Here is a 27,506-nt window from a genome sequence, read left to right on the forward strand (position 1 = left end):
CCTTACTGTTGACTTCCTTGTTTTTTCTTTCTTTGTTCAGTGAATATCAACACAAAGATTAATAAATCTTCTGACACTTTTTTTGTCTTCCAAGAATGTATTTTCTTGTTTGGCTAAGGGCCATCACCTTCCCTGTCTCCTTTGGGAATAATGGGTGCATTTCTTACAGTCACATCCACCGATTTTCAGGCCAAAGTTTTCACGCGTTCAGTGGAAGGCAGTGTGGCATGGTGGAAAAGGTAGAGGGCGAAGACTCAGATCACCTGGTCTCCATCATCATTTCTGCATCTGGCTATATGAGGTGGGCTGATGGCTGTGCCAGTTTCCTCATTTGTACCGCGCACGAGGTCCCGCTTTGGGTGAGCTTTTCTCGCATACATGGTAAGCGGTGATTGGCAGGACCCCGGAGCCCTCTTGGGCGTTAGGTTTGGGCTTCACTTGCACTGGGTGGCCTACTGCGACTGTGGCGCCGTGACGAGAACGACGGGTTGCGCGCGCAGCACCTCCGTCGCCTCCCGATCCAGAGTCTCTGTTGCCAGGAAAACAGAGCGGCGCGCTTTCCGGCGCAGTCGCGGCGCGTCGCAGCTGTCATGGCGGAGACCGTCTGGAGCACTGACATCGGGGAGGCAGTGTATCGCTCCCGGGACCCCGTGCGCAACTTGCGCCTCCGGTAGTCGCACCGCCCCAGCCCCGAGGCCCCATGCTTTAATGTCCTTAGATCATTCCAACCTGAACTCGGCGTTGCGAGGCCCCCACTTCTGCTTACAATCCCGACCACTTCTTCTCCGGGCTCCCCACTTCTTTCACTATCCGTACCCCCATCCACTCACAGCCTCCAAGAACCCCTTACAGACACACCCAAGTCCATTCACGTCCTTGGTGCTCCCAGTTTCTCAGAGCCCTGTGTCCCCAGTACACCCTCTCACCCTCACTCTTCCCGATAGGACCGCGCACCCACCCACCTCCTCTCCGTTGTCTGCACCCAGCACACCTTGGCAACCCCACCTCCTCTGTTTTGTTTCCCCAATCCTTGCTTTGTGTTCATCTCCCGGTTGCGTGTCTGGTAACAAATATTTTGGGCTTTTCTTGACAGGGTTCACCTGCAAAGAATCACATCAAGCAACTTTTTTCATTATCAGCCTGCTGCCGAGCTCTGGAAGGACCTCATAGACTTGGCCACTTTTAGACCTCAGCCAACTGCCAGTGGGTGTTATGGTGATGATGTGCCATCTACTACTAATTTTGATACTAATCAGAATTGTGGCCAAATGTAGTGAGATAACAAGTACTATACTTCTGATATGTTACAGATTTGCCTGGCAATCTACATTCTATTTGTGGCATTTTTAAAAGAGAAGACGTGTCCGAAACTCTAAATACACATATAAACACTTTAAAAAACAATTTTTAAACTGGGGACTGCTTGAAAAATATACATATAATGTGCATATGAAGATCAACTGTATTCATGTGGTTTTCCTTATCTGGGAAACCGAAAGAATGAGAAGGAGAGGACAGAGTGGTTGTGTCAGGTCACTAGTCTGTCTGCCTTTATTGTTTCTCTTTCTGTTCAGAGCCGTTCCTGGGCAAGAGTGTGGGCTTGCGGGTTGTGAAACATGTGTCTCTGAAAAAGGCATACTCAGCCAGCCAAGAGTGTATTAGATTAGATTTGTTTTCTTTGTTTTTGTTTGTGTTTTGTTTTGAGACAGAATCTCATTCTGTTGCTCAGGCTGGAGTGCAGTGGTATGATTATAGCTCACTGTAAACCTTGGTCTCCCAGTCTCAAGCCATCCTCCTGCCTCAGCCTCCCAAGTAGCTGGGACTACAGGCTCACACCATCACACTCGGCTGATTTTTTAAAAGTTTTAGTAGAGAAAAAGTCTTGCTATGTTGTCCAGGCTGGTCTCAAACTCCTGGGCCCAAGTGATCCTTCCACCTTAGCCTCCCAGAATGTTGAGATTACAGGTGCGAGTCACTGCGTCCAGCCAGATTTGGTTCTGTTAAAAAATAATTTATTTGCCTTCACTGTCCTCTCCTGACACTTGGCCTCCTAAATTTCAGTGTTTGTGATACTACATATATGGCTTTAGAAATAGTAAAAATAAAGATAAAAATGCCAGGGTTATTTTCTAGCAAATGCAGACAGTTTGGACTGCAGAAGGGCTGGCTATTCAGCTTGTATCTAAATTTCAGTTTCTTATATCCAGTTAGTTAGATATTTCCTGGAGGAGGCTGGGCGCGGTGGCCCACACCTGTAATCCCAGCACTCTGGGCGGCCAGGACAGGTGGATCACCTGAAGTCAGGAGTTCAAGATCAGCCTGGCTAACATGGCAAAACCCCATCTCTACTGAAAATACAAAAATTTGCCAGGTTGGTGGCGTGTGCCTGTAATCCCAGCTACTTGGGAAGCTGAGGCAGGAGAATCGTTAAACCCAGGAGACAGAGGTTGCAGTGAGCTGAAATAGTGCCACTGCACTCCAGCCTGGGTGACAGAGTGAGACTCCATTCCCCCACCCCCAAAAAAAATTCCTGGAGGGTATTTTCTTTTACTCAGAGTAGTGATTAAGACTTGTTGGGTTCTAATCTTGGCTTCTACTCATACTAACTCTTATATACAGCCCTTCTAGCATTTCTCTAGGTTGAGTACTTAATAAATTGCTGAATTGCAGCTGGTTTTTGTGGCAAATATAAGAATAGGAACTTTGGTTATAGTCAACCACAGAGCAAGAAGTGGTGCTGGTTCGGCTCAAGCATTTGACTCACTCTGTTGTCTTTGGAGGTGGACACCGCCCAGAGGAAGACGAAGAGGAGGAGATTGTGATTGGGTGGCAGGAGAAGCTCTTTAGCCAGGTGAGCCAGTGTCTGTTGTCTGCTCTGTCTGTTCCACCTGGTCTGCCTCCACATGACTGGTGATACATGTTGCCAAAGTGATTTCCAGACAGGTTGTAACAGTTTATACTTTGCCCTGTTGTGTTTAAAGGGCAGTGTAACAGGGATTGCCACTACTCAGATGCACTTTTCATCTCTGGGCTATATGCCGTCTGTAATCACAGACTTGGATTAGACTATCAGTCTGGTTCCTTTTAGGTCTGATGTTCTTGGTTCCCCTGCCATCCATTAATTTAGTGTTGGTTATGGAAATGTGTCAGATAGCATCAGCTCTGTAGAACTGATTTGATTAAATAGTAGTTATAGAAGCAAAAGTTTGCTGTATTATAATGATGTACACATCTCTGTTTCCTTATGGTAACCTCAGTTTGAAGTAGATCTGTACCAAAATGAAGCAGCCTGTCAGAGTCCTTTGGATTATCAGTACCGTCAGGAGATCCTGAAGCTGGAGAATTCAGGTGGCAAGAAGAACCAACGAATCTTTACCTACACTGACTCTGATAGATACACCAATTTGGAGGAGGTATTGTTCTTTCCAGGGTCTCATAGCTTCCCTCTTTGCTTCCTGTAGCTTTTTCGCCTCACTGGATTCTTGTGTTACGTCAGAAGCCTAGTAAGGGGAGACAGGTAGCCTGTCTAGGAACTGCTGTGAGCTGCTGCTGCTGGCAGCCAGCCTGGAATAGAATGGGCACAGTCTACAGGTGGTGAGGCTGCTGCTCCCTTCTCTGCCTGCTGGAGGGCCTGGAGGAGCTGCCAGTATCTCTGATTATACGCTTGCAGAGTGCATACTGGGAAAAGTAACCACTGGGCTTGACTTCCTCCATGCATCATGAAAAAAGACAGGTGGTGGAGTCTGGAACAATCTAGATAAAATTCATCAGGGGATTCGGCCCAAACTCTGAGTATATGGGTTCGAAGAAGAGTTCAGTATAGCTGTGGAAAATGGCTTATGTCCTCAATCTGCCAATGACAAAAATACCCTGTGACCTTGTTTTGCATTTTCCTCAGTCACTGCATTTCAGTTGCTTTTGTCTTCTCAGTAAGATTTTAAACTCCTCAAGGGTAGAGCCTATATTTTTTTATTTTTGTCTATGACTCTGTAGGTTTCTGCAAGGAACAGGTATTCAATAAATGTTTTTGAAAGACTGACATGCTTTCATTAGCAGAGCTGTGGATTGATAACATTAGCTGGTCATGGTGGCATGTACCTGTAGTCCTGGCTACTTGGGAAGCTGAGGTGGGAGGATCACTTGAACCCAGGAGTTGAAGGTTGCAGTGAGCTATGATAGCACCACTGCACACTGCAGCCTGGGTGAGACACTGTCTCTTTAAAAAATAATATCAATTAAATTAACTTTGGGTTGTCTGTTTTGGAAAAACAAATGAAAATGCAGTTAGTGCGCAGTTACCATGTGAGGATTTCCCACAAAATACTTGTATCCCATTTGGCATTTTCTAACCACCTTATTAACTTCAACATCTACCAAGCAAACTAACCCATCGTTTTGTTGGTTTGTGCTCAGAGAATGCAGACTGATTTTAATATTAACATAAATAACTCATTTTTAAAATCCAAAGGCACACCACGATGTGGTAGAAATCTTCTTTGGGTTGTTTGGCCACTGCTTCCTCCGTTAGCATGTATAATTGTGAGGTGGCGGAACCTGCAGGGTTCAGGTCCTGGATGAGGTTTCAGAAGGAAGACTTCCCTTCAGGTATTTGGCCCCATGTGGCCCTGACCAGATGGCTTACACGGGGCTACTTGCTTTTCCCAGCACTGTCAGAGAATGACCACTGCAGCCAGCGAGGTGCCGTCATTCTTGGTTGAGCGAATGGCAAATGTCAGGCGGCGCCGGCAGGACAGGCGAGGGATGTGAGTGCGGGCATGGGATGGGGGGCAAGCTTTTATTTTTTATTTCCTAAAGTTGTGTAGTTTTGCATTTTTATCAGTGGTTATATATAGTATTCAAGTATTACTTTATGGTTAATTTAAAAAATAAATATGGCCGGGTGCAGTGGCTCATGCCTGTAATCCCAGCACTTTGGGAGGCCGAGGCGGGTGGATCACCTGAGGTTGGGAGTTCAAGACCAGCCTGACCAACATGGAGAAACCCCGTCTCTACTAAAAATACAAAAAACTAGCCGGGTGAGGTGGCGGGCACCTGTAGTCCCAGCTAGTCCAGAGGCTGAGGCAGGAGAATGGCGTAAACCCGGGAGGCGGAGCTTGCAGTGAGCCGTGACCCACCACTGCACTCCAGCCTGGGCAAAAAGAGCAAAACTCTGTCTCAAAAAAAAATAATAAGTATAAAAACATAAAATGTCTTCCTCACTCTTCATGTGGACATTTTTCCAAAGTGCCTCAGAGAGAGGGAAGGGATGTCATTTCTGTTTGTCAAATATTTTGACTCTTCAAAAACAAAACAGGCCGGGCGCGGTGGCTCAAGCCTGTAATCCCAGCACTTTGGGAGGCCGAGACGGGCGGATCATGAGGTCAGGAGATCGAGACCATCCTGGCTAACACGGTGAAACCCCGTCTCTACTAAAAATACAAAAAACTAGCCGGGTGAGGTGGCGGGCACCTGTAGTCCCAGCTAGTCCAGAGGCTGAGGCAGGAGAATGGCGTAAACCCGGGAGGCGGAGCTTGCAGTGAGCTGAGATCGGGCCACTGCACTCCAGCCCGGGCGGCAGAGCAAGACTCCGTCTCAAAACAAAACAAAACAAAACAAAGCAGTTTGTCCACCAGCTCAAACTTCCCATTCTGCCGTGGCTCTCCACTGGGGTGTGCTCCATTGGGGTGTGCCAGGGAAGTGACCTTTTTGCGGTGTCTCCCAGGGAGGGCGGCATCCTCAAGTCACGCATTGTCACCTGGGAGCCCTCAGAAGAGTTCGTCAGGAGCAACCATGTCATTAACACCCCTCTTCAGACAATGCACATCATGGCAGACCTGGGGCCCTATAAAAAGTGAGTGGCTCTTCTCACTGCCAGCTTAGAGCCTCATCCTTTTCTCCTCTCACCAGCTCTCCCCTTCCTGTTAGTATCATCCTGGGTTATAGGGGAGGGAGGGATGGACTTTTTCTTCCTTTTTTTCTTAGTTGCGAGTGAAACTTCTCGCTGCCAGCTCAGATCCTCATCCTCTTTTCCTCTCACCAGCTATCCCCTTCCTCTTATCATCCTGTATTAAAGAAGAGGGAGGACTTTTTCTTCCTTTTTTTCTTAGTTAGAAAGTTTTACCATGACAGCTCTCCCTATAGCCTCTGTTCTCTCCCCTGAAGTGGGCTCAGTATCTCTTCCTCTTTCCCTGGAGGACCATTGACCTCAACCTTGGTGTTTTCCTGATTTCTAGGCTTGGCTATAAGAAGTATGAACACGTCCTGTGTACTCTGAAGGTAGATGGCAATGGTGTGATCACAGTAAAACCTGACTTCACGGGCCTCAAAGGACCCTACAGGTAAGGAGAGGAAGAAAGGGGTAGTGGAGACTGACATTCCTTCCCTTGGTTGCACTTCTTGTCCCTAGTCAACTAGACTGTCAGAAAGTCCTTCATCCGTTCTAACTTTTACATTCCCAGGCAATGGTTCGTATTCTGTTCCAAGTCATGGGCCTTAGGAAACCGGGAACTCCTTTCTCAGAAAATGTGCAACTGCACTAATTTGAAAGGGATCACTTCAGTGGTACATTTAAGTGACAGTGATTCTCTGTGCTGCTGAATGTAGGACCTGACCAGAACAGAGTGGGGTGAACTCAGCCAGGCTTTTCCTGTGGGCTGACTGTTCCTCATCTCTGTGTCTTGGAAATGACAGAAGTGTAAATTAGAAATTATCTGGACCAACCTGTCCATTTTTTAGGTGAAAGAACTGGGTGGCAGGAATGTTGTGCCTTACAGTTTGACTATAACTTCAAGCCAGAAATGGGCCCAGAACCTATACTGTCTGAGTCTAGTCTGGTGCCTTCTCTGCTTTATCCTTTTGTTTCTCTTTCCTGGTCATCAATACAGCCATTTTTATCATCATATACTTCAAGTGAGGTGTATGGCCCCTGATCGCTTATCCCTGGGCTGGGAGCTATCCCCAGGCCCATCTCTCATTATTAGAGTCGCTCCTTTCTGTGGCTTTGACCTTACAGGATCGAGATGGAGGGAGAGAAGCAGGAGCTGTGGAAATATACGATCGACAATGTTTCTCCCCTCGCACAGCCAGAGGAGGAGGAGCGGGAACGGCGAGTGTTCAAGGATGTGAGTGCGAGTTCATTCCAAGTATCGAAGGGATGAGCCTCAGTGCCTGGAGCTGAGACCGTTTCTGGACTTGATGTCAGCAGTTGCTTGGGAAAAGCCTTGCCCTTCATAGCCCCTTCTGACTTAGGCAGCATTGCTGACATATCAGAAGTTTTTGATCATATTATAATAATAACAATAACCATTTATTTGAGCACTTACCATGTTCTGTGCTAGGTACTTTATATACCTTATTTCCTTTAGTCCTTACAACAACCCTTTGAGGTGAACGCTTTTCTTATTACCACCTTATAAGTGGGGAAACCGAGATTGAGGAGCTAAGTAGTCTGCCCAAGGTTACATAGCTTGTAAGCACGAGAGTCAGGATTCTGCCCCAGACCAGCTGACTCCAGGGCCTCTGCTTCACAGTAAAATGGCAGTGGGTCAGGTGCTTGTGCCTCCAGCTCTTGGTGATCCTTCCCACTATTGTTTTTCTTCTTCTTCCCATTCAGAACCGAACTTTGGTCTAGCTTGGGTTGCATCTTGAGTTTTGGTTTGGTTTGTTTCCTCAGCTTTATGGCCGGCACAAGGAGTATCTCAGCAGCCTCATAGGCACTGACTTTGAGATGGTGAGTAGCTTGGCTTCCTGCAGCACTGTGAGCTGTGTTTAGCCGGAGCATTCTGACTGTGGATGGGTTACAGCACTTCTCTTAAAGGCCTCCAAGATATACTCTACGGTGTGAAAAGGAAGGCAAAGAATAGCACATATAGTCCTTGTTATGTGTTTTGCAACATTGCATGTTGATAGAGAACTGTTAATGCTGAGAAAAAGGCCTGAAAGGCTACGCATATGCTGTGGGTGGCTTTTTTGGGGAGGGTGGGATTAGATGTGGTAGATGGGTAGTGGGTGGTGAGAGGGATATATCAGGGATTTTTGCTTTTTATTCCCTAAACTCAGGTAGTTTTGAATTTTTATCAGTGGTAATGTATTTATGTATTACTTTATAATTAATTTAGAAAATAAATATAAGGGTGAAAAATGTCTTCTTCACCTTTCATGTGGATATTTTTTCAAATATCCCCACTGAGAGGCAGGGTTGCCATTTCTGTTTGTCACATATTTTGGCTCTTAAAAAATATAGGCCCGATGCGGTGGCTCATGACTATAATCCCAGCACTTTGTGAGACCAAGGTGGGAGGATCACTTGAGGCCAGGAGTTTGAGACCAGCCTGGGCAACATAGTGAGACCACATCCCTACAAAAATTTAAAAAAAAAAAAAATTAGCAAGGCATGTTGATACATGCCTGTAGTCCCAGCTATGCATGATGCTGAGGCAGCAGGATCGCTTGAGCCCAGAAGTTTGAGTTTGCACTGAGCTATGATCACACCACTGCATTCCAGCCTGGACAACAGATCAAGACCCTGTCTGAAAAAAAAAAAGAAAGTGGTTTAGTTCAGCTATTCTGTTGTGCTGTTCTTTGTCTTTTCTCGTTCTAAATGTTCCATCTCTAGACCTGGAAACAAAGATAGAATTACTGGTCTCCCTCTCTTTCTCTGAAAAATTAACCTTCACTGTTTCCATATTGCATAAGCAACAGATATTCAGTATTTAAAAGTTAGATAAGACAGATGCACAAATAATTAAAAAAGAAAATTCCCTGGTTTCTTGACCTCAGCTATGTAAAGGGAACTGGGCGTTCTGGCTTCCTATTGCACACCACAGGGCAGTTGCTGTTGCTTGGCTGATTTCCCATAGTGCATTGCACTTACTGCCATTTAAATTATGTACTTTCCCCTTACATTATGTATCTTAGGAATGAAGGAAACAGATCTGTGGAGAAGCGTCAGGGTGGGGAGAAAGTGCAGTAGCGACACCCAGGGTCTGACCCCCAGTGTCAGGTTGTCTGCAGATTTGTAGCTGGGGCTGGAGGAGAAGTGCCAATTCCCTTCAGGCCTGCTGATCCTTTCCCACTTCTCTTCACCTTAGACTGTCCCAGGTGCCCTCCGGCTCTTTGTAAATGGAGAGGTAGGTAAGTGTCTTGCTAGCATAGATCTCTTGATGCTAAGGCACGTGCCTAGATGTAGCTGTGAATAGTCTCCTCCACCCTGGTAGAGGCCTTGTCTGCTGTACTTGGGAAACTCAATGGTGAGTCTTTCCTGGAAATGCAGAGAGTTCCTGGCCCTCAAAAGACTTGCTCTTAGGGTGTGTTGGACCCTCGGGACTGGGTTGGGTGCTGAGGGTGGTAGGATAAAAAGCTAAAATAGCTTCCTGTTTTCTCTCTTAGTTTCAGCCCAAGGCTATGAGTATGACAATCTCTACGTCCACTTCTTTGTGGAATTGCCAACTACTCGTAAGTAATATTCTTAAGTCTCTCCTTTTATAGCCATTCAGACAGATCTAGAGGCATTTGGTCAGGCTTCCTTTCCCACTCCTCTGCTGAAACTGTTACTATTCTTGTCAAGGTTGTAGATCACATCCACTTTGCCAAACCCAGTGGGAACTTTCCTGCTTTCACCTCGCTTGACCTTCCTGAAGCATTTGCCAGAGCCCACTGTGCTGCATGACACACTTCTCTGGCTTCTGGCTCCACATTTCTCTCTCCTATCTCACTGGTGGCCCCTCACCTTCCTTGGGTAATGCCTTCTCTTCTGCTGATCTTACACCGTGAGGGTACCCGTGGCTAAGCCAAGGCCTTCTGTTACTCTCTGTCTGCAGTCTTCCTGGGTGACCTCATCCATCCCATGGCTTAAATACCATCGATATGTCTCAGACTCCCAGGTTTCTGCCTCCAGCCTTAACCTTTCCCCTGGACGCCAGACTCGTATCCAGTTACTTCTTTGTCATTTCTGTCTAACATGATCAAAGAGAACTCTGGATTCCTCCTCTTCCTTCAAACCTCTCCTCCCTGGTCTTCCCCATCCTAACAGAATGGCAGTGTCATCTACTGAGTTGCCGATGCCAAAAACCTAGGGGACATCCTTGATCCCTCACTTTCCCTAGCTCCCTATAGCCAGCCAATCTGTCAACAGTTCCTGTGCATTCTGTCTTCAAAAGGTGTTGTGAACCTGTCTGTTCTCTCCAGCACCCTACACCAAGCCACCACCGTCTCTTGTCTAGGCCAATGCATTCAACTTCTGACTTATCCCCCTACTTCCTGCCTTGCTCCCATTTGCAGTTCATTTGCCACAGACACCAAAGCCAAGTTGAGTTCTAAAAAATGTAAACAAGTTATGTCCCTTTTGAGCTGAAAACCCCCAAGAGCTTCCCCTCCCACTTAGAGTAAAATGTAAACTCAATACCCTGAGTGAGCCGGCCTCTGCCTATCTCTTCCTTACAACATTCCAGTCATTCTTCCCAGCCAGGTTCATTTCCCCCTTAAAACCTTTTAAGGGCCATTTCCTTTGTCTGAAACCCTTTCTGCCATATCTTAGCGGGGCTGGTTCTTTCTGAGTTTAGGTCTCAGCCTGTGTCGCTTCTGAAAGGCCTTCTCTTACCACCCGGTCTAAATAAGCCTCCCAGTCACTCAGTCCCTTCCCGTTTTGTTTGAATAGAGCACTCATCACTGCCCAATAGTCTCTTGCTGGTTTGTGTTTTGTCTCCCTGCTTCCCCCAGAATGTCAGCTCCATGAGAGATGGGGATCTTTTTTATCTAGTTACCAAGATACCCCTAAGATACACTAGCACATAGCAGGCACTCAGGAAATGGTAAATGAATGATAGCTTATGTGAATAAATGAATAAAGAAACTCTGTCTTTTTCTGAATGACTTGCTTTCCTCCCAGGTGAGCTTACTATATTTGTTCTTTGGCTTTCAGACTGGTCAAGCCCAGCATTCCAGCGGCTCTCAGGAGTAACACAGACATGCACCACCAAGTCCCTGGGAATGGTATGGAGAATGAGAGCGGGTATCTGGAAGGGAATGAGATCTGCTCCTGGGATGGCATTTGAGGTTTTGTCAGGCCAAGTGCTGTGCACCCTGGGGAGGATTCCGAGTTGGGTGACTTGTATGTGGGTTCTGCAGGGCTACCTGGCCTGGAGGTCCTCTCTGGGTGTCCCTTTGCATCTCAGACTCCTATTTCCCACCTGGGTGATAATTTTTCTTTTTCCCTTGTGAAGATAACCTGTCATTGGCCACAAGGAGAACAAATTCCAAGGGAGGGCTTGCCCACCCTATGACACTCCTTTTTATAGGACAAGGTGGCTCACTTCTCCTACCCATTCACGTTTGAAGCCTTCTTCCTCCATGAGGATGAATCTTCTGGTGAGTAGCTCAGCAGTTGATCCTGGGCCTTGGTTCCCCTCAAGCAGTGCCGTCTTGGTGAAGGCCCGCCTGTCACCTGGCCGCTTCTCTCATTTCTCCCAGACGCACTCCCGGAGTGGCCTGTGCTCTACTGTGAGGTCCTCTCACTGGACTTCTGGCAGAGGTACCGTGTGGAAGGCTACGGGGCTGTGGTGCTGCCTGCCACTCCAGGTAACCGCTTGTCCCCGCCCTTCTGTGGCTCACATGCCCTAGGCCCTAAGAGCAAGACTAACACTCGAATGCTTCTGGAGAGGGGTGGGGATAGCTGGGAATTAGAAGCATTTGGCTTGAAAGAGTTCCTGTTCCTCTGAGGACTTGCTGCCCCACTCCATTAGAGACAATAACGTGGCCTTGGCACTGACTTCCTGACAGTGTTTCCATGTGCTTCGTGCTCCTCTGATTGGACTCAGGGTGAGAAGCTGTATGGCAAAATTGGCTCATAGCATGTGTGTATTGAATGAATCAGCATTCAGTTTGGAATAAAAGCATCTGTCTTTTACTGTGTGGCATTGTGCCATACTTCTCACTTAATTCTCCCAGCCACTCTGTGAGGTGCAGGTGGTATTATTTCCATTTTATTAGATGAGGAGAATGAACTTCAGAGAGGTTAAGAAACCTGTCCTGGGTATGCAGGTAATAACTAGCAGAGCAGAAATTTGAATTTCTCCCTGCTTGACTTCCAAACAGGTGCTATGGGTAACCATGATAACCTTCACCAGAGGCCAGGTCATCACCAGACCAGGTGTTTTAGCGAAGTCTAGGCTTGTGTCATTGCTGGGGAGTCAGTGAGGGGCCACATGCCCTTTCTGGACCCGGCCCCGGTCTCCTCTTCCCTTGCACAGGCTCACACACCCTCACAGTCTCCACATGGAGACCTGTGGAGCTTGGCATGGTGGCTGAGCTGAGGAGGTTTTTCATTGGCGGTTCTCTGGAACTGGAGGACCTCTCCTATGTGCGGATACCAGGATCCTTCAAGGTGACTTTTGTCTTTGGAGCGACTTCATGCTGGGAACTTATGGTCCTGTCCTTCTGTTCTGTAGGAGGTGGGATCTGGGTCAAGACCCCTTAGTTGTGCATTGCTTCAATATTAGCCCCTTCCTTCCTATGGCTTAAGCTGGAAGTCATGGCCACATTTTGAACCAGGTTGCAATATCTACACTGCTATCATAGGAGGTCTCTGGAAAATAGTATAGTTAGAGATTTCCCTTGGTCCCCATCAGAATAACGGACTCTTTCTTTCCCCTGTCACTGAAGGCCTCAGTAATCAGATGTGGGAAGGATTCACAGTAAGCATGTAAGACCGCTGCCTCTCAAATGAGGTTGGAATGTTCCCTGGTATAGTTGGGGGAGCCCAGTAGCCCAGTATTAGCCTTGAGGTAATAGAGTCTGGGTGATGGAATAAGGTTTCCCCAACAGAACTGCGCTTCCCAAGAATGAGAATAAGAACGGGGACGAGGCCAGCATACTGCGGGGGTGTCTAGAGACTGCAGAAACCTGATGCTCTCCCAATGGCATGCCGCAGGGGGAGCGCTTGAGCCGCTTTGGACTCCGTACAGAGACCACAGGCACTGTCACCTTCCGCTTGCACTGTCTGCAGCAGTCCAGGTGAGGGACCTGGCCCTCTGTCTCGGGGCACCTTATCCCTGAGGGGTGGAGAACAGCCGTAACCATGTGGCTGGCTTCCCTGCAGGGCCTTCATGGAATCGAGCTCCCTTCGGAAAAGGATGCGGAGTGTGTTGGACCGTCTGGAAGGTTTCAGCCAGCAGAGTTCCGTTCACAATGTGCTGGGTATGTCCCCTCCCCAAGCCACCCCGGGTCAGCATGGGCCTGTTTCTCTCTGCAGTGCAGAGAGAAATACCATATGGCAGCCAAATACCATATCTCCTTTCCTTACAGAGGCCTTCCGTCGAGCCCGGCGCCGCATGCAGGAGGCCCGGGAAAGCCTCCCGCAGGACCTAGTGAGCCCCTCTGGAACCCTGGTCTCCTAGCTCACAGCAACCCTGGGCCACAGTGCAAGAGGACAAGATGGGGGATATCTGAGGCCAGTGCTCTCCTGCCTCTTCGTCTGTCTGATTAGAGACCACATTGGTCTGCTAAGAACCAGAAGAGCTGGGAAATTCTCAGCTGGCCCCTCTGACTAGCCTTCTGCAGGGTCTTCTCCCTACCCTGTGGAAATAAAGCCAGAGACCCTGTGGCCCACCCCCCCCCCTTCATATTTGCAGTCACTGTAAATGGGCATCACAGCAAGGCAGGCTTTTTGGTCTGAAGCTGTTTGGGGTGACCCCATAGTGAGTGTGGCCTTGACTCACTTTTCTGGCTTGTCTCATAGTAGCAGGGGGATGCAGGGATCTGCTGTTCTCCAGCCTTTAAAAATGGAGCCTTCCTTCTTGCAAGACCAAAGAAGGAGGAAGGTGGATGGTGAGAGGGGTCTTAAATCCCCAGCCTGTGAGTCTCAGCCTCCTCTTTCCAGGGCAGCCTCATTCTACTGCTTGGGGCTTGCTGAGGTTGAGATATGAGTTATTTCTGAGTAGGTGAAGGTTGAAGGCAGTGCCGAGTCCTTTCTGCTAGCTGCATGGTATCTTTTCCTGTGTTCTTTTTGTTTTTTGGGTTTTTTTTTGTCCATAAACCCCTTTTATTTTGACTGATGTTCCGTTGGCTGTTTGTCTGCTCAGGTTGCTGGTATGGCTGGGGTGTTCTTCTTAATGTCAGGGCCCCTACCATGTCTGCCCTTCCCCTTTTCTGCCTTTCCCTACTCCACAGTGTTTCTTTGGGCTCTCCTAATTCAGCCCCCGGGAGAGTCTTAGATGGTTGTGCCAGCGTGCGTGTTAGCAGCACTTCTCTTAAACACCTGGAGCAAAGCATGGAACTGAGGCCACGTCCTCCCTAGCCCAACACAGAAACAGCAGCCCCTGCCCTTAGCAGTGCTTTATTGGTAGAAGCAGAGCATGCTGCCCAGCCTCAGGCTCAGAGGAGGACTGTGGGGTGTCTGGAGGCTAGGACTGAGTGGTCTCAGTCACGGTGAGGGAGGGGAGGGAGGGCTGGGAAACAGTAGAAAGTGCTATAAACCCTCCAGCTGACTTTTCTTGCCTGGGGTGCAAGACCACATAGCTTGGCTCCCAAGCCTTTGCACGTGGCACTGATTCATAACCTAATACCTAAGAGACTCCCATGGCGGGAAGGTCCATTGCTGCTAGGAGCCCCCAGCTCACTCCCGGCTGGGGAACCCAGCTCTGAGCTGTAGCCAGCAGAAGCGTCAGCAGGCTGCAGTTGCTCCAGGGGGACAAGGCAGCTTCATGGTTCTCCCCTTCTCCTTGTCTCCAAAAGTTGGAGGCTTGGGATAGACTCCTGTGGAAGTAACAGAACGGATAAGTGAGGAATTTACTGGACATTTAGAAATGGAGCTGTTTTCGGGTATTAGTGACCAAACTGAGGATAGTTGGATGCTCCTAATTTCCTCGCCAAAGTCCTAGGGCCTGGGATTGACTGTCAGCCCAGAAGCTAGTACACTGGGAAGCCACTTGGAAAGAGTACTGTATTCCTCATGACAAGTTCTGTTTTCTCTGCTTAGAGACCTAAGAGGACTCAGCCATCCATCCAGGGAAGGATATGAGGGCTTAACCCAGCCCAGGGTGCTGGAGGTGGCCTCCCCTTACCTGCAGAAGCCTCATTTCCCCCGCCAGGCTGACAGGTTCAGCCTGGGGATACAGCTGCAGCTCACAAAGCCCCGGGGATAGATGTTGGCTCTGAAGATGTCCCTTGAAACCATGGTGATACCGGTATTGTCACATATAATTCGAGACAAGGAAATTCTGCTCAGGGCCTCGTGCTGTCTTTTGGTGAAAACACCTCGTTTCTGCCACCAGAACCTACCAGGCAGTCAAGAGATGTGGGTGAAGGTTGGGGAGGAATTACCTTGTAATGAGCACCTGTTGTGTGCCAGGCACTTTACATACATTATTCCATTCAGTTCTCACAAAAATTCCTGCAAGATTGGAATCTTAGAAATGAAACAAATTCAGTGGCCAAATAAATTGCCCAGTATTCAGTGCACAGTAATTTAAGTGGCCAGGGCCGGATCTGAACTCAGGCAATACCAACTCCAAATAAGGAGTCAGGTCTTAAATCACAAACTTATTGGAGGGAAACCAGATTTAGCCCTTTCTGCTCATGTTTTCTGGGATCTACCAACCCAGAACAGCGAGGCTGCCAGGCTACCTCCTGGGTTTAAGATGACTCTGCTCAGGCAATATGGGTCTTGCCTGGGTCAGTGTCTCTCTTCCTTTAACCCAGCTTTCCAGAGAGGAGCCTCCTGATTTCAGATCCTGTGAACTTGGAAGAAATGATACTAAAAAGAGCAGTGATCTTCAATGTTTAGTCTTGAAATGCTAGTGTTTTTCTGCTCTGCCTCTTGTGCTAATGTCTTTTATGATAGGGTCACTGACCTGTCTCCGTCTCGGGCTCTCCTGAACTGGTTCTCAAACAGACAAGCCAGAAGGGGCCCCACTCGAGCCCCCGGCAAAAGAGGCTCAGCGATGGCCCCAATCCAGATGTCAATGTTGTCAGGTGTTCCATACAGATTCAGGAACTTCCTTGCCAAGTCCTGGTTTTTCAGCACCCGGCTAAGCTGTGCCAAATTCCGGGGTTGGGAGAGCCCACAGAAGCGCCTCCAAGCATTGTACCCTGCAGGGGAACAGGGAGAAGCAGCTTGAGTCTTGCTGACCTCCCATTAGCTTCTGCTTCTCTCCACCAGTCCTCTGGGAGGAAGCTGTGGCCAGTCAATATTGGGCAGACCCAGAAGATCCTGCTGGCAGAAGAGGCCCTAAACCTTCCAAAGACCAGGTTTCTGTCCTCTGATTGAAAATGTGAGTGGACAACCGTGCTCAGTGTGCATCAGACTAAGGATTGTGTCCTAACCTAAAAAGCTGTTTTAACCCAAAACACATAACCACAAATCCAACACTTAATGATATTATTACTGGGCTTGAGTGCATTCATTGGACTCAAGTAAGACGGTACCCAGAACATAAAAGACTCTCCACCAGGTTTGTAGAATGAATGAATGAGTGAAAGAATAAATGAATGAACAAACCAACAAATGGAGAGCGTGGATAAAATTCATCTACTCAGAAAAGGACGGCACACTATGATTCCTTTGATATGAGAGGTCCTGCATAGGCCAATATAGAGACACAAAGTAAATTAAGAGGTGACTGGGGCTGGGGTCGGGATGGGGATTGACTGTTCTTACAAGGTTTCTTTGGGGAGTGGTGGAAATGATGTGATATTAGATCATGATGATGGCTGCATAACTCTACACTAAAATCATTGAATTGTCCATTTCATATGGGTGAATTTTATGGTATATTTCAATAAAGCAGTTTTTAAAAAGTTTTCAGAAACTTCCAATAGCTGGAATAGCACCCAATTCCAATTAGCTGCCAATAGCACCCAAGTTTAAGGAAGGAAAGAAGCTCAGGTTTCTCGAGTGCCTGCTGTGCTCTACCAGGCGCTGTGTGAAGTGGGGTGGGCAGTAGGAGGTGCCACCACTGCTTCACATATGGGCAGATGGGCCTTCAGCTTCTTTCTAGACAGGGAGGTAGGAGGTGGGAAGGAGAGAGGAGCAAGGCAGTGGCCAAAGCCTTCCCCTACTGGGGTTGAACGGGGGAAGAAAGGAGAAATTGTAAATTTAAATTCAGATTTTACTACTTCTTATTTGTGTGACCTTGGGCAAGTTACTAGCTGTCTCTGAACATAGTTCCTCATCTATAAAATGACTGTCATCATTGCTTCTCAAGGTGATTGGGAAGACAAATTAATGTACATGAAAGTGACCAACAAAGTGCCTACATTTTCTTCTTTCCTGGGATAAGGTCATTTGTGCCCTCACCAAACAGCCACTGCAGACTTAGTTTTATTCCACCTATTCCCTGCCTCTAAGACTCTTTGCCTTTCTCCACTTAGAGCAAGGAACGTTTCTGTAGCTCTGAAATTTTAGCCTTCCTCCTTGGAACTTGCCAGAGTGTTGGGAATGGAGCAGTTCTTCCCTGCCTTTTAAGCCTATTGCTTTTTTTTTCTACTTGGAAAGTTCAAGCCTCCCTTTTTCAGCTCCTGGGCCTAAGTCCTGGTCCTGTGGTGAACCTAAAGCTGGAGCCCCTGCAGTGGATGGGGAACCATGGCAGGATAACAAGCGGAGCTCCAGGGGTGCTTTGGGAAATCGACCTTGGCCTTGCATGGCTTTGCACCCCTGTACATCCTGTAGATAGTCCCAGTCAGAAAGGAGGTACTAGGGTCTTCCCAGACCCCTTGAGCAGCCTGGCCTGAGGAAAGCTGGGAGAAGAGGCGGACAGCGCCCTCACCTGGAAGGCCATGGTCCCGGCTTCGTTGCATGTTGATAGCTGCCAGGTCCAGCCCGATCCTCCTCACTTGCCGAAACAGCCGGTCCCGGAGCTCATCCACTAACATGGCATCCTGACGGTTCAGCTTGGCAGGGGTGGCCATGAGTCCCCGGAGGATGGGGTCGATGCCACCTGGTGGCAGGGAATGTGAGCAGCACAGATTGGACCAGCCTCTGGGAAGCTACTTGGGTTATCACATGATGCCAAACTAGCCCGGAGCTGGAGAAGCCATTTGGGTATGTTCTGTAATGTTTGTCAGGAAACAGAGTTCTGGAGAGACATGAAGCAGCTGGAGCTGGGAGACACTTCTTAAGGAGTGGAAGGTGAGCTCCCCATCAATCTGACATTAGTCTCCACCCCTTTAAAAAATCCTCTCATTCCACAGAGGATGGGAGGCCTGTGACTGAGGGTCTTGCTGACTGCCTTGTTTCCACTGTCCTGGGGAGATTTTAGCAGTGGCCTCTGCAGCAGCCTGGCTTCCTGGCAGTAAGCTTGTCCCACCTAGGGGAGGGCATGCTCCCCACCCTTACCCCCATTTGCCCCCTGGAAAACCTGGTCACCTTCATACACGATCCGCCAGCTGGCAAAGAAGGCAGAGCTAAGTGGGACGTGTGAGTTGGGTGCAGAGGCCCGGTACTGTCTGTCCAAGCGGAACATGAAGGGCTGGAGCATGGTGTGGCCAAAGCGGAAGGCCAGGGTGAAGACGTTGGCCACTCGTGGGTCCACATTGGAGCAGTACCCCCTGTAGGGTCCCAGGGTTCTCCTGGCCCGGGCCTTGCCCAGAACCAGGGGCAGAAAGTCTCGGTAGGTGATGATCTGGAAGAGAAGACAGGAGGAACATACCCTAGAGGCCACTCACCCACACCCTTGCCTTTTCAAAGGGTGGCTCAGACATATTCTTTATTGTCATCATGTCAAATGTGACAATATTAATTTCCTGTTAGTGAGTGGAGATACAAAGCCCAGAGAGGGTGAGTGACACAGACAGGGTCACACGGAGTTAGAGGCAGAATCGGGGGAAGAGGACAGATCCAGGCGCACCACCAGTCACCCAGACCCAGCTGGTTTTAGACACATCCCCAAGGATGTGTTAAGGACTGCTTCTCATGCCAAGCTTGTCATCTGGAGGATGCTGGGATGCAGAGCTCCTTACCTGGACCATGGCCCCCACGATCTTCCGAGCCTCATTGTACAGCTTGTCTCCAGTCCACCGGGGATTCAGGCGTCTCAGCTCGGTGGCCAGCCGGTTGTGCTCTCGCATAAAGAGAGTGTGCATGGCTGCCAGTTTGGGGGTTTCCGTTGATCGGGTGTCACCTTGAAAACCCCAAGCTCAGATTTACTGCAGCCTTTTCCAGAGCAATGTCTTTCTACTAGGGCAGACCCAGGGCTGGGGACTGGAGAGACGGGGTGGGCCACACTCCTGGCCCTCACTGGACCTCCATCTCTTCAGCTGTGCTGAGGCTCCTCATCGCCACTCTCCTCCCTAACACAACAGGTCAGGAGCGGGAGGACCAGGGGTTCCTAGGAGGCTTGGGTTAGGTGGGAAAGCACAGGGCAGCTGCTGGTCTCAGGCAAGGGCTTCTTTGCCTAAGGATTCTACTCTATAAGACAACCAGAGCCATAGCCCGGACCAGCTCTGGGCAAGGGCACCTTGACTTTGGGACTGCGAGCCCACCTGTCCATGAGCTGCATCTGCCTACATGTTCTCTGCCAAGGGCTGGTGTACCTTTTTCCATCTTTGGGCTTCGTATAACACTGCTCTCCCCCATGAGCCAGAGGGAAAGAGGAAGAGAGGGAGGGTTGGGCAGAGACTGTTCTTAGGAACAGACCTTCTACTCCAGGCAGGGAAGGAAAGTTAATTCCATCATTTGCTTGCTTTTAACTAAACCCTTTTGCACAAGATCTTAGTTCAGTAGACCTCTCCTGAAGGCACACACTGTTCTTCCCAGGACACATAAATATACAATCCTTCAAAAGAGGGGCTGGGGCTGACTCCCTGTGAGGAAAACAGTGGAATAGAGTGGACTGGGCAGAGACCTGGAAACAATACCGACTGTGTTCTCAAGTAGACTCTGCCATTTGAAACTGTGTGCTCTTGGGCACATGATTCACCTTCCCTGAGTCTCAGTTTCTTATCGTAAAATAAGACCAATAATATTTCCCTCCTTTCAAGGCTGTTGCAAGGTTTAGAGATGACACATTTAAATATCTTAATAAGGTTGGGTGCGGTGGCTCATGCCTGTAATCCCAACACTTTGGGGGCCAAGGCAGGTGAATCACCTGAGGTCAGGAGTTCGAGACCAGCCTGGCCAACATGGTGAAACTCTATCTCCACTAAAAATACAAAAATTAGCCAGATGTGATGGCAGGCACCTGTAATCCCAGCTACTCGGGAGGCTGAGGCAGGGGAATCACTTGAACCCAGGAGGTGGAGGTGGCAGTGAGCTGAGGTCACACCACTGCACTCCAGCCTGGGTGACAGAGTGAGACTCAGTCTTAAAAAATAATAATAATACTAAAATAAATAAATATCTCAATGAGAAATGACTACCATTATTTTTGTAACCATGTACACGGGGCAAAAGACCCTGAGGAGAGTTCAAATTATGCTTCCAGAAGAAGGTATTAACTGTCTAGCAACAGGTGGGGACAGGGAGGAACTAAGGAAATTTATCCCAGAGAAGAGGAAAAACATGGAGATGGAAGTAACAGCTACTTTGAGGTATTCCTGTGTGAAAGAGAGACAGTGTCTTTTCTGAGGTTCCAGAAGCATGATTAAGGGGAATAGGTGAATATTTGATCAAAATAAGGAGACCTTTCTAACAGTCGGAGCTGCCTGTGGCTGAGCTGGGGTACCATATAGGTGGTGACAGGCTTCTCACCAGAGATGGTTAAGCAGTTATCTCTGGGCACACACAGGGAGCTTGGAAAGGGACTCCAGCGTTCTGATTCTGTGATGACTGTGCACAGATCTATGCCTATTGTGTGCCTAATACTGAGGTCCCAAACCATGTACTTTCGCCACATCCCACCATGACTTCCCAATCGGGATCCCAGGGATGGCTGTTTCCTGGAAAGACACCACCTTCCTCCCAGTCTGACCTGCCAGGAAGCAGGGGATGCGCGCTGAGCGGTTGGTGAGGAGACAGGGGTCGTCATGCAGGTTGTCGAAGGGCAGCAGGGCCCGGCCGTTGTCTTGGAAGCGCTGGTTGACGGCCAGCAGCCCCAGGTAGTTGGTCCGGTTGCGGAGCCGCAGCGAGAGGGAGACCTCGCTGCCATACACCATGCTGGCGTCCACGAAGGAGGTGAGCGCGTTGATCTGGTTGAGGACTCTGTTTTTGTTTTGGGGGCATGAGGGTGCCGAGCGGAAGAAGGGGATGCAGTCACGCTGGTTCTTGATACGGGGGTCATTGGGTGGTATCTGAGATGGAAGAGGAGCCAGTGACATGGGGCGCCCTCAATAGCAGACTCACTCCTCTCCCTCATGTCCCACCTCTCTCAAAACCTTGCTTAAAACTCCCTTCCTCCGGGAAGCCCTCCTTGACTCACCCAAGCTCATGCTGCTCACCCCTTCAGTCTGAGTGTCCTTAGCATTTTGTTTCGTAGAGTCTCAAAAGGTTAGGAATGAATGAGGCTTTGGAAACAATCTCGATCCTCATTTTACAGCGAGGAAAACAGCCTCAGAGAAGGGAAGTGACAACTAGTTAGCAGGAAAGGTGGGATTAGAACTTAGTTCTCTTGACTCTTAGGCCTGAGCTTCTTTAATTCTGTTCATTTCGACAGACCTTTTCTAAGCCCCTTTCTTGCTTGGTGCTTTGGAGACTATGAAGGTCAAAAAACACAGGAAAGGTTGCAGGAAGCTGGCAGTTCAGTGGAAAAAGACACACACATAGAGTTAAGAAACTAGGTTGAAGTGGCATCTGTTGTGCTTGATAGAAAAGCCATATGTGGGCCGGGCGTGGTGGCTCACGCCTGTAATCCTAGCACTTTGGGAGGCTGAGGCTGGTGGATTACATGAGGCCAGAAGTTTGAGATCAGCCTTGTCAACGTGTGAAACCCCATCTCTACTAAAAATACAAAAATTAGCCAGACATGGTGGCGCGTGCCTGTAATCCCAGCTACTCAGTAGGCTGAGGCATGAGAATTGCTTGAACCCAGGAGGCAGAGGTTGCAGTGAGCTGAGATTGCACCTCTGACTCCAGTCTGGACAACAGAGCGAGACTCTGTCTCAGAATAATAGTAATAGAAAGAAGAAAAGAAAAAGAAAGAAAACAAGAAAGGAAGGAAGGAAGGAAACAAGGAAGGAAAGAAGGAAGAAAGGACGAAAGCAAGAAAGAAGAGAAAGAAGAGAAGGAGGAGAGGGGAGGGGAGGCCATATGTTAAAAATGTGAAAGGAAGATCTGAGAAGGCTCTCCAGAGGAGGTGCCCCTGAGCCAGGGATTGAGGAATAGACAAGATTGCTAAGGAAGAGGCCATCCAGAGGCCCTCACATGTCATCCCTCGTGAATGTGGCCCCACCTATTAAGGGCGACTGTGTGTGTACGTGTGTGTATGTGAGAGTGTGTGTGCACGTGTGTCAACCCTATGTCCCTAGCAGAGACTCTGCTCCCTGGATTCTATCTTTTCTTCCCTAGTACCCCACACTCGCCTTGCCTTCTAGCCTGAAGGTTAGGACCCCTACTCACAGCCCAAGCCCAAGAAGTTGGCAAGAGCTGCAGAGCCCTTAGACCACTCTGGGAAGGAGAGAAGGGCAAGAGCTAAGAGGCCCTTAGGTTGCCAAAAGCAGGGGCCCAGAGGCTTCCCCTGTTGGATTCAGACCCATGGCAGAGGCTTCCCCTGTTGGATTCAGACCCATGGGTCAAGACCTGTCTCGAGGGCTTCCCACCCCATGAAGCCTGACCTGAGCCTCCTGGCAGATTGCCCTACCCCCACCTCTCAAACACACAGGGTGCGGGCTCTCTGCTCAGCTGTGTTTCTTGTGTCTCTGTCTCATACCCCAGCTCCACAGGCAGCTGCTTAACGATGGTGCTCCAGTATTCCAGATCCCCACCCCCAGCACCTTGCCTTTGGGGGAGGCCACACAGGGGCGTGGGGGATTGGCTGAGGGTACCTTGATGGGAAAGCAGGGGGGCAGCTGGGCACAGGTCTTCTCACAGTCAACGCCCTCAGTGAAGGCCACTCTGGCCGGGGACTCCGGGGAGAAGTCCAGGTCGTGGTCAATGAACTGGCCCCACTGCATGAACATGAGGGCCCGGCCACGGTCGGAGGTCAGTCTCTCGCTGGGGAAGCGCACAATCTGGTTGGAGACAGCCCGGACCTGGGGGGGAAATAACATCAGCAGAGGACATGGGCTCCCTGACCCCACAAGGTATTAGAGCCAACCCAGGACTCAGAGAGCAGCAGCTGCCCTGCTGGAATTGACAACCTCTCCTCTCTGCCCTCCATGCCCCCTTTGTCCCTGGAGATGTAGCCACCTCCTGCTCTGATTCCTAGAAGGATGGTTTCTGGCTGGGCTCCTGAGGATTCTGGTGGTAAAGAGAAGGAGAGGGGCCAGGTTGACTGGCTCAGATCTCACCAGCTCTTCCAGAGGGGAAGGCAGATCAAATAGATAGATCAATTTATAGACTGATAGCTACCCAGACGATAGCACTGATTCACAGGTGCACGGGCTGGTTACCAGGTGATGGATAATGCATGTAGGGAGTACTGGGTCAGTGGATGGGAGGATGGATAGAAGAAAATTAATAGATGTTGATAGATGGGTAGATGATAGACCACTATATTGATATATCAATAAAAAACTGATGACTTGATAAATGTGAAACAGATCAATAGATAAAGTCAGATTAAGGTATAGAGCTGTTTATATTTAGCAAGACTGGACACTAATTTTCTCAGAAAAAACTCTACAACACTGTAATGGTTAGCATGAATAGAGCACGTCCTTTATAGCTATTTATACCAAGGACTTCCATATTCACACAATATTCTCCGAGGTAGGTTTTAGGGCCATTTTACAGATGAGGAAACTAAGCCTCAGAAAGCTGTATTATTTGCCACAAGTCACTGCGCTGGTCAGTGGAAGGGCCTGGGTTCAAGCCCTGCCTGGGTGACTCTAGGCTGTGTTTTACTCCCCACATTTAAGAGATCAAGCAACCTCCCACGCCCTCAGCCCCAACTCACAAGAGGGAGGAGGAAGCCATTGCGCTTCCTGCCGGGGGTCCAGCCAAAGGGGAGCGACAGCCCATCCTCATACTCGGCCGGCAGCCAGCGAGCCAGAGCCTGGTTGGAGGCCCCTAGCCAGGGTCTCCTCCTGCAGCCGTGGGTGGGGTAGGTCAGCAGGGGGCAGAGCCTGGAGATGGCTCAGCATGGAGGGAGAGGGTGGGTGCAGGAAAGGAGGGATCCCCAAGCAGGGGCAGCCCCCCGCACATACTTGTTGTTGCATCGTCCAGTGATGGTGCGGTACTTGTTGCTGCAGCGCTCGGCCTGGTCCTGGAGAGCACAGCCACTGGCATGGGATAGCAGCCGCAGCTGTGGTTCTGTTAGCACATCTGTGGGAAGGCAGGTGGGCAGGCCTGAGATGGCCTGCTCTGTACCTCCCATCCCTTTACCCTCTCTCCTCCCCATACCCCAAGCCTGTGCACCCTGCCTCCCTCTCCTGGCTTCCTTCTACTCCAGGCCAGGGCAGGCCCAGGGGGCTCAATGGGGATCAGAGTACCAGTGACATTGAAGGGTCCGGACCGCTGGGGTTGTAACTTCTCTTCAAGCAGCCCCAAGGCCACATGCATATAATCAGCGGCCTGAACAACTGTCCTGGTGGCTGCTACCGGTTGCTTGAAGTAGGACAGGAGGTCCATGGGGCTGGCTGAGCCGCTGTGAAGCCGCTGCTTGATGCTGCCCAGGAGAGGAGAAGTGAGGGCTGGAGACAGGGTGCAGACCCACCTAGCAGAGGCCCAGTCCTGGGGGACATTCAGGACAGGGCAAGAGGACAGAAGGATGGATGGAAGGGAGGCTCTACCAACAGGAGAGGTTCATGGGGTCCAGAGGTGGGTGATGGGTGAGATGACCTTGGCTGGGGCCCATGCCCCTCACTGATCCTCCCAGGCCCATGCAGCCCCCAGACCCAAGTCCACCTCTTCTGCGTCCAATTGTAGGCAGCATCCACCAGCAGCTTGGCCTCTGCTATGCAGTCCCGCAGGACCGAGGTCTCCACTGCCCCAGGAGAGTCTGTTCAAAGAGATGGGGACTCGGTTCAGCGAGCCACAAGACCTCCATCAAATCCCAAGTGCTTCCCCTTCCATTTCCCTTCCCTCCTCCTTGGCTGTCTAGGGGCTATTACCTGTGTCAGTGCCCTCACAGGGCTGGGCAAGGATGAGTGTGGCCAGGACCCCTGCCAGGGCTGGGAGCAGATGCATGTCTGCAGTGAGGCTTCACCAGCCGGGATGTGAGTGACATTCACAACCTGCGAGGGAGGGTCCCCTGCTCCCCTCTCACTGTGAGGACCCCCAGCTGACCTCTCACCTCCTCCTGCTCTTCTCTGGACTTAGCTTGGAAGGGACTTTTATAGCCCATTCTAGGGTGGGGGAGGGCAGCTCTGGGCCTCAGAGACCCAGCCTCTTGGGTGGAGTTCTGGAACTTCCCTCTGGTTTTCAGGGGAGTTTTGAGACTGAAACCTCCCACCCCACCCCCTGCCAGCCTGGGGACATTCTTCTTGCCTACCCTTCACTCCGTCCCTACCCTCTACTACCGAGCCCACTGATGCACTTCTCCCAGGGCCCAGAGCAGCGCCTGGGACACAGGTGTTGATCAATGGATATTTGTTGGCTGACAGGAGCGGTGCACCTCAGTCACCACTGCCTTGCTGCATGGCCTTGGGCAAGCCACTTTCCCTCTCCAGGCCTCAGTTTTCACATCCCTAGAATGAGAGCTGGGCCAGATCATTGGAAAGGTGCCTCTCCTCCCACAACAGGGCAGAAACTGAATCTGCCTTACTGTTACACACATCCCCGGACCCAGCTCAAAGCCCAGCATTTAGTAGGTGCTTAGCAGGTGTTTGTTGAGTGAATGAATGATCTGTGATGAATGATTTGCTTCCTCTCCTTATCCCCTAGCCCTACTCACTCCCTCCAAGGTGCCAGGGAGAGTATGAGGCTGTGGCCGAAGCAGGGTCTGGCAGTGAAATTCCTCATGGGCCATTTTGGGGACACAGTGAGATGTCACAGGTGAAACATCCAGCTGAGTGAGCTGCTGTGGAGCCTAAAAGTGAGCACCCACCGTGGGCTTTATTCTCTTGGCGTTTCTTCAGTGCCAATCAGTAGTAGGTTTACTCTGAGAAGTAGGTTTCAATTCTGAGTTCCTACTGGGCTTGGTGAGAAGTAGTTTCTTTAGAGGTAGTGTGCTGCACCAGGGTCTGATTGGCCTGGGCTGAATCCAGCCCTGTCACTAGCTTCATGACCTTGGGTGAGCCTCCATTTCCACCTTAAGTGCAGAATGCATCCCAGTCAGCCTTCTGACAGGGCCCATCCTCTCTGCACCTAAGCCTTCCTCCTGCAGTTTCCTGCCCTGGATGAGCCAAGTTCATCCTTTGCCTCTGACCTCATCCCGGCTGCCTGGAGAGCACATGCTCATCCCTGAGACAGTTCCAGAGTCACCACCACTGCGGCCAGCAGCCTGTGTGTCCTCGCCCCTTCTTCAGGAGGACACGTCCATTCCTTCCTCAATGTGGACCTCATGCCTCCTCCAGACTCCCAGGGAGGCTGTTCCAAGTATCCTTTCTCCTCCCCGACCCCCACACCCTACTGAAACCCTGCCCAGTGCACTCCACAGCCTCCTCCTCCCACAGCAACGCTACCAGTCCAACAGTTGCTCTTGAAACAACCACTTCTCTTTGGCAACCCCTTTCACAAGCTCCAGTTGATGGCCTGAGCCCTCCTAATCTTATCTCCTTATCTTTAGCAGAGGCCTCTCTCCTGTGACAGGGGGCCTGGGTAGAAGTCACTGTATAGTAGCTGAAAGCATACACTGGGTTCCTTGATGCCGACCTACTGCGTGACTGGGTAAATCACACACCTCCATGGGCCTGTTTCCAAACCTGTGTGATGGGGACAGGGAACCTCATAGAGGAGAGAGATTGTATAAATCACAGAGCGCTCCTCAGCTGTGTGTCACCTCCCGGCCCTCAGGGAGCCAGGTGCTCCCCGGGTGGAGCCAGGTGGAATGCATGTACCCCAGGTTGGAGCTGGATGGGGTGTATGTACCACAGCTTGGAGCCAGGGTAGGGTGTATGTAACCCAGGTTGGAGTTGGGGTGGGCTGTATGTACCCTAGGTTGGAGGCAGGGTGGGGTGCATGTACCCCAGGTTGGAGTTGGGGTGGGGTGTATGTTCCCCAGGTTGGAGCTGGGATGGGATGCATGTACTCCAGGTTGGAGTTGGGGTGGGGTGTATGTAACCCAGGTTGGAGCCAGGGAGGGGTGCATGTATCCTGATTGCTGTACTTCCAGGGTCCCCAGCACTCAGAGTGAGCTCTGCTCTCCCTGCAGAGGTTCTTCAGCAATAGTCAGCAGGGCAAAGGTTTCTCCATAGCTATGGGCTGCTGTGGGTTACTGGGACAAGCCTGAGACAGAACCCTGGGCTCTAAGCCCAGTTCTGCCATGCTGGCTGAGCTCTTTAGGATTTGGGCCTATTGATTGCTCAGGATGGTGAGGAGA

The 27,506-nt window shown here is 50.0% G+C and overlaps 2 protein-coding genes across 3 annotated transcripts; one reads left to right on the forward strand and one right to left on the reverse strand.

The window, feature by feature from the left end:
• Positions 1-219: 219 nt before the first annotated feature.
• MKS1 (Meckel syndrome, type 1) lies at positions 220-14,049 on the forward strand. 2 transcript variants are annotated; one of them, XM_011953708.1, is made up of 18 exons: positions 220-359; positions 1,094-1,203; positions 2,781-2,851; positions 3,258-3,413; positions 4,666-4,763; positions 5,723-5,851; positions 6,234-6,338; positions 7,013-7,121; positions 7,673-7,729; positions 9,090-9,132; positions 9,388-9,453; positions 10,919-10,989; positions 11,295-11,364; positions 11,467-11,574; positions 12,246-12,379; positions 12,926-13,008; positions 13,094-13,191; positions 13,300-14,049. In XM_011953708.1, exons 1-18 carry the CDS (start codon positions 310-312, stop codon positions 13,389-13,391), a joined length of 1,650 nt encoding a protein of 549 aa, XP_011809098.1. In that variant the 5' UTR covers positions 220-309; the 3' UTR covers positions 13,392-14,049. The 2 variants fall into 2 exon arrangements, with proteins under 2 accessions (XP_011809098.1, XP_011809097.1); XM_011953707.1 differs by lacking the exon at positions 220-359 and adding an exon at positions 522-670.
• A 264-nt stretch (positions 14,050-14,313) lies between these two features.
• On the reverse strand, positions 14,314-25,336 carry EPX (eosinophil peroxidase). The gene is made up of 13 exons (XM_011953705.1): positions 25,138-25,336; positions 24,932-25,025; positions 24,517-24,692; positions 24,232-24,349; positions 23,982-24,111; positions 22,909-23,115; positions 20,901-21,219; positions 18,952-19,112; positions 18,359-18,614; positions 17,760-17,930; positions 15,846-16,083; positions 15,057-15,269; positions 14,314-14,748 (listed from the first exon to the last, which is right to left on the reverse strand). The coding sequence occupies exons 1-12, from the start codon at positions 25,211-25,213 to the stop codon at positions 15,068-15,070; spliced, it is 2,148 nt and encodes a 715-aa protein (XP_011809095.1). The 5' UTR covers positions 25,214-25,336; the 3' UTR covers positions 14,314-14,748; positions 15,057-15,067.
• Between the last annotated feature and the right edge of the window lie 2,170 nt (positions 25,337-27,506).

This window comes from Colobus angolensis, unplaced genomic scaffold, assembly GCF_000951035.1.
Source record: "Colobus angolensis palliatus isolate OR3802 unplaced genomic scaffold, Cang.pa_1.0 Scaffold37, whole genome shotgun sequence".
In the NCBI taxonomy this organism is placed as follows: Eukaryota; Metazoa; Chordata; class Mammalia; order Primates; family Cercopithecidae; genus Colobus; species Colobus angolensis.

Bases quoted from the DNA above. Each gene is read 5' to 3' on its own strand.
- EPX (XM_011953705.1), bottom strand. From the start codon at position 25,213: ATGCATCTGCTCCCAGCCCTGGCAGGGGTCCTGGCCACACTCATCCTT. The intron at 24,693-24,931 runs GTGGACTTGGGT...TCTCCTGGGCAG, and splicing joins TACAATTGGACGCAGAAGAG to CATCAAGCAGCGGCTTCACA. The intron at 17,931-18,358 runs GTGACCAGGTTT...CCCTGCCACCAG, and splicing joins CTGGCGGATCGTGTATGAAG to GTGGCATCGACCCCATCCTC.
- MKS1 (XM_011953707.1), top strand. From the start codon at position 591: ATGGCGGAGACCGTCTGGAGCACTGACATCGGGGAGGCAGTGTATCGC. The intron at 4,764-5,722 runs GTGAGTGCGGGC...GGTGTCTCCCAG, and splicing joins CGGCAGGACAGGCGAGGGAT to GGAGGGCGGCATCCTCAAGT. The intron at 7,122-7,672 runs GTGAGTGCGAGT...TTGTTTCCTCAG, and splicing joins AACGGCGAGTGTTCAAGGAT to CTTTATGGCCGGCACAAGGA.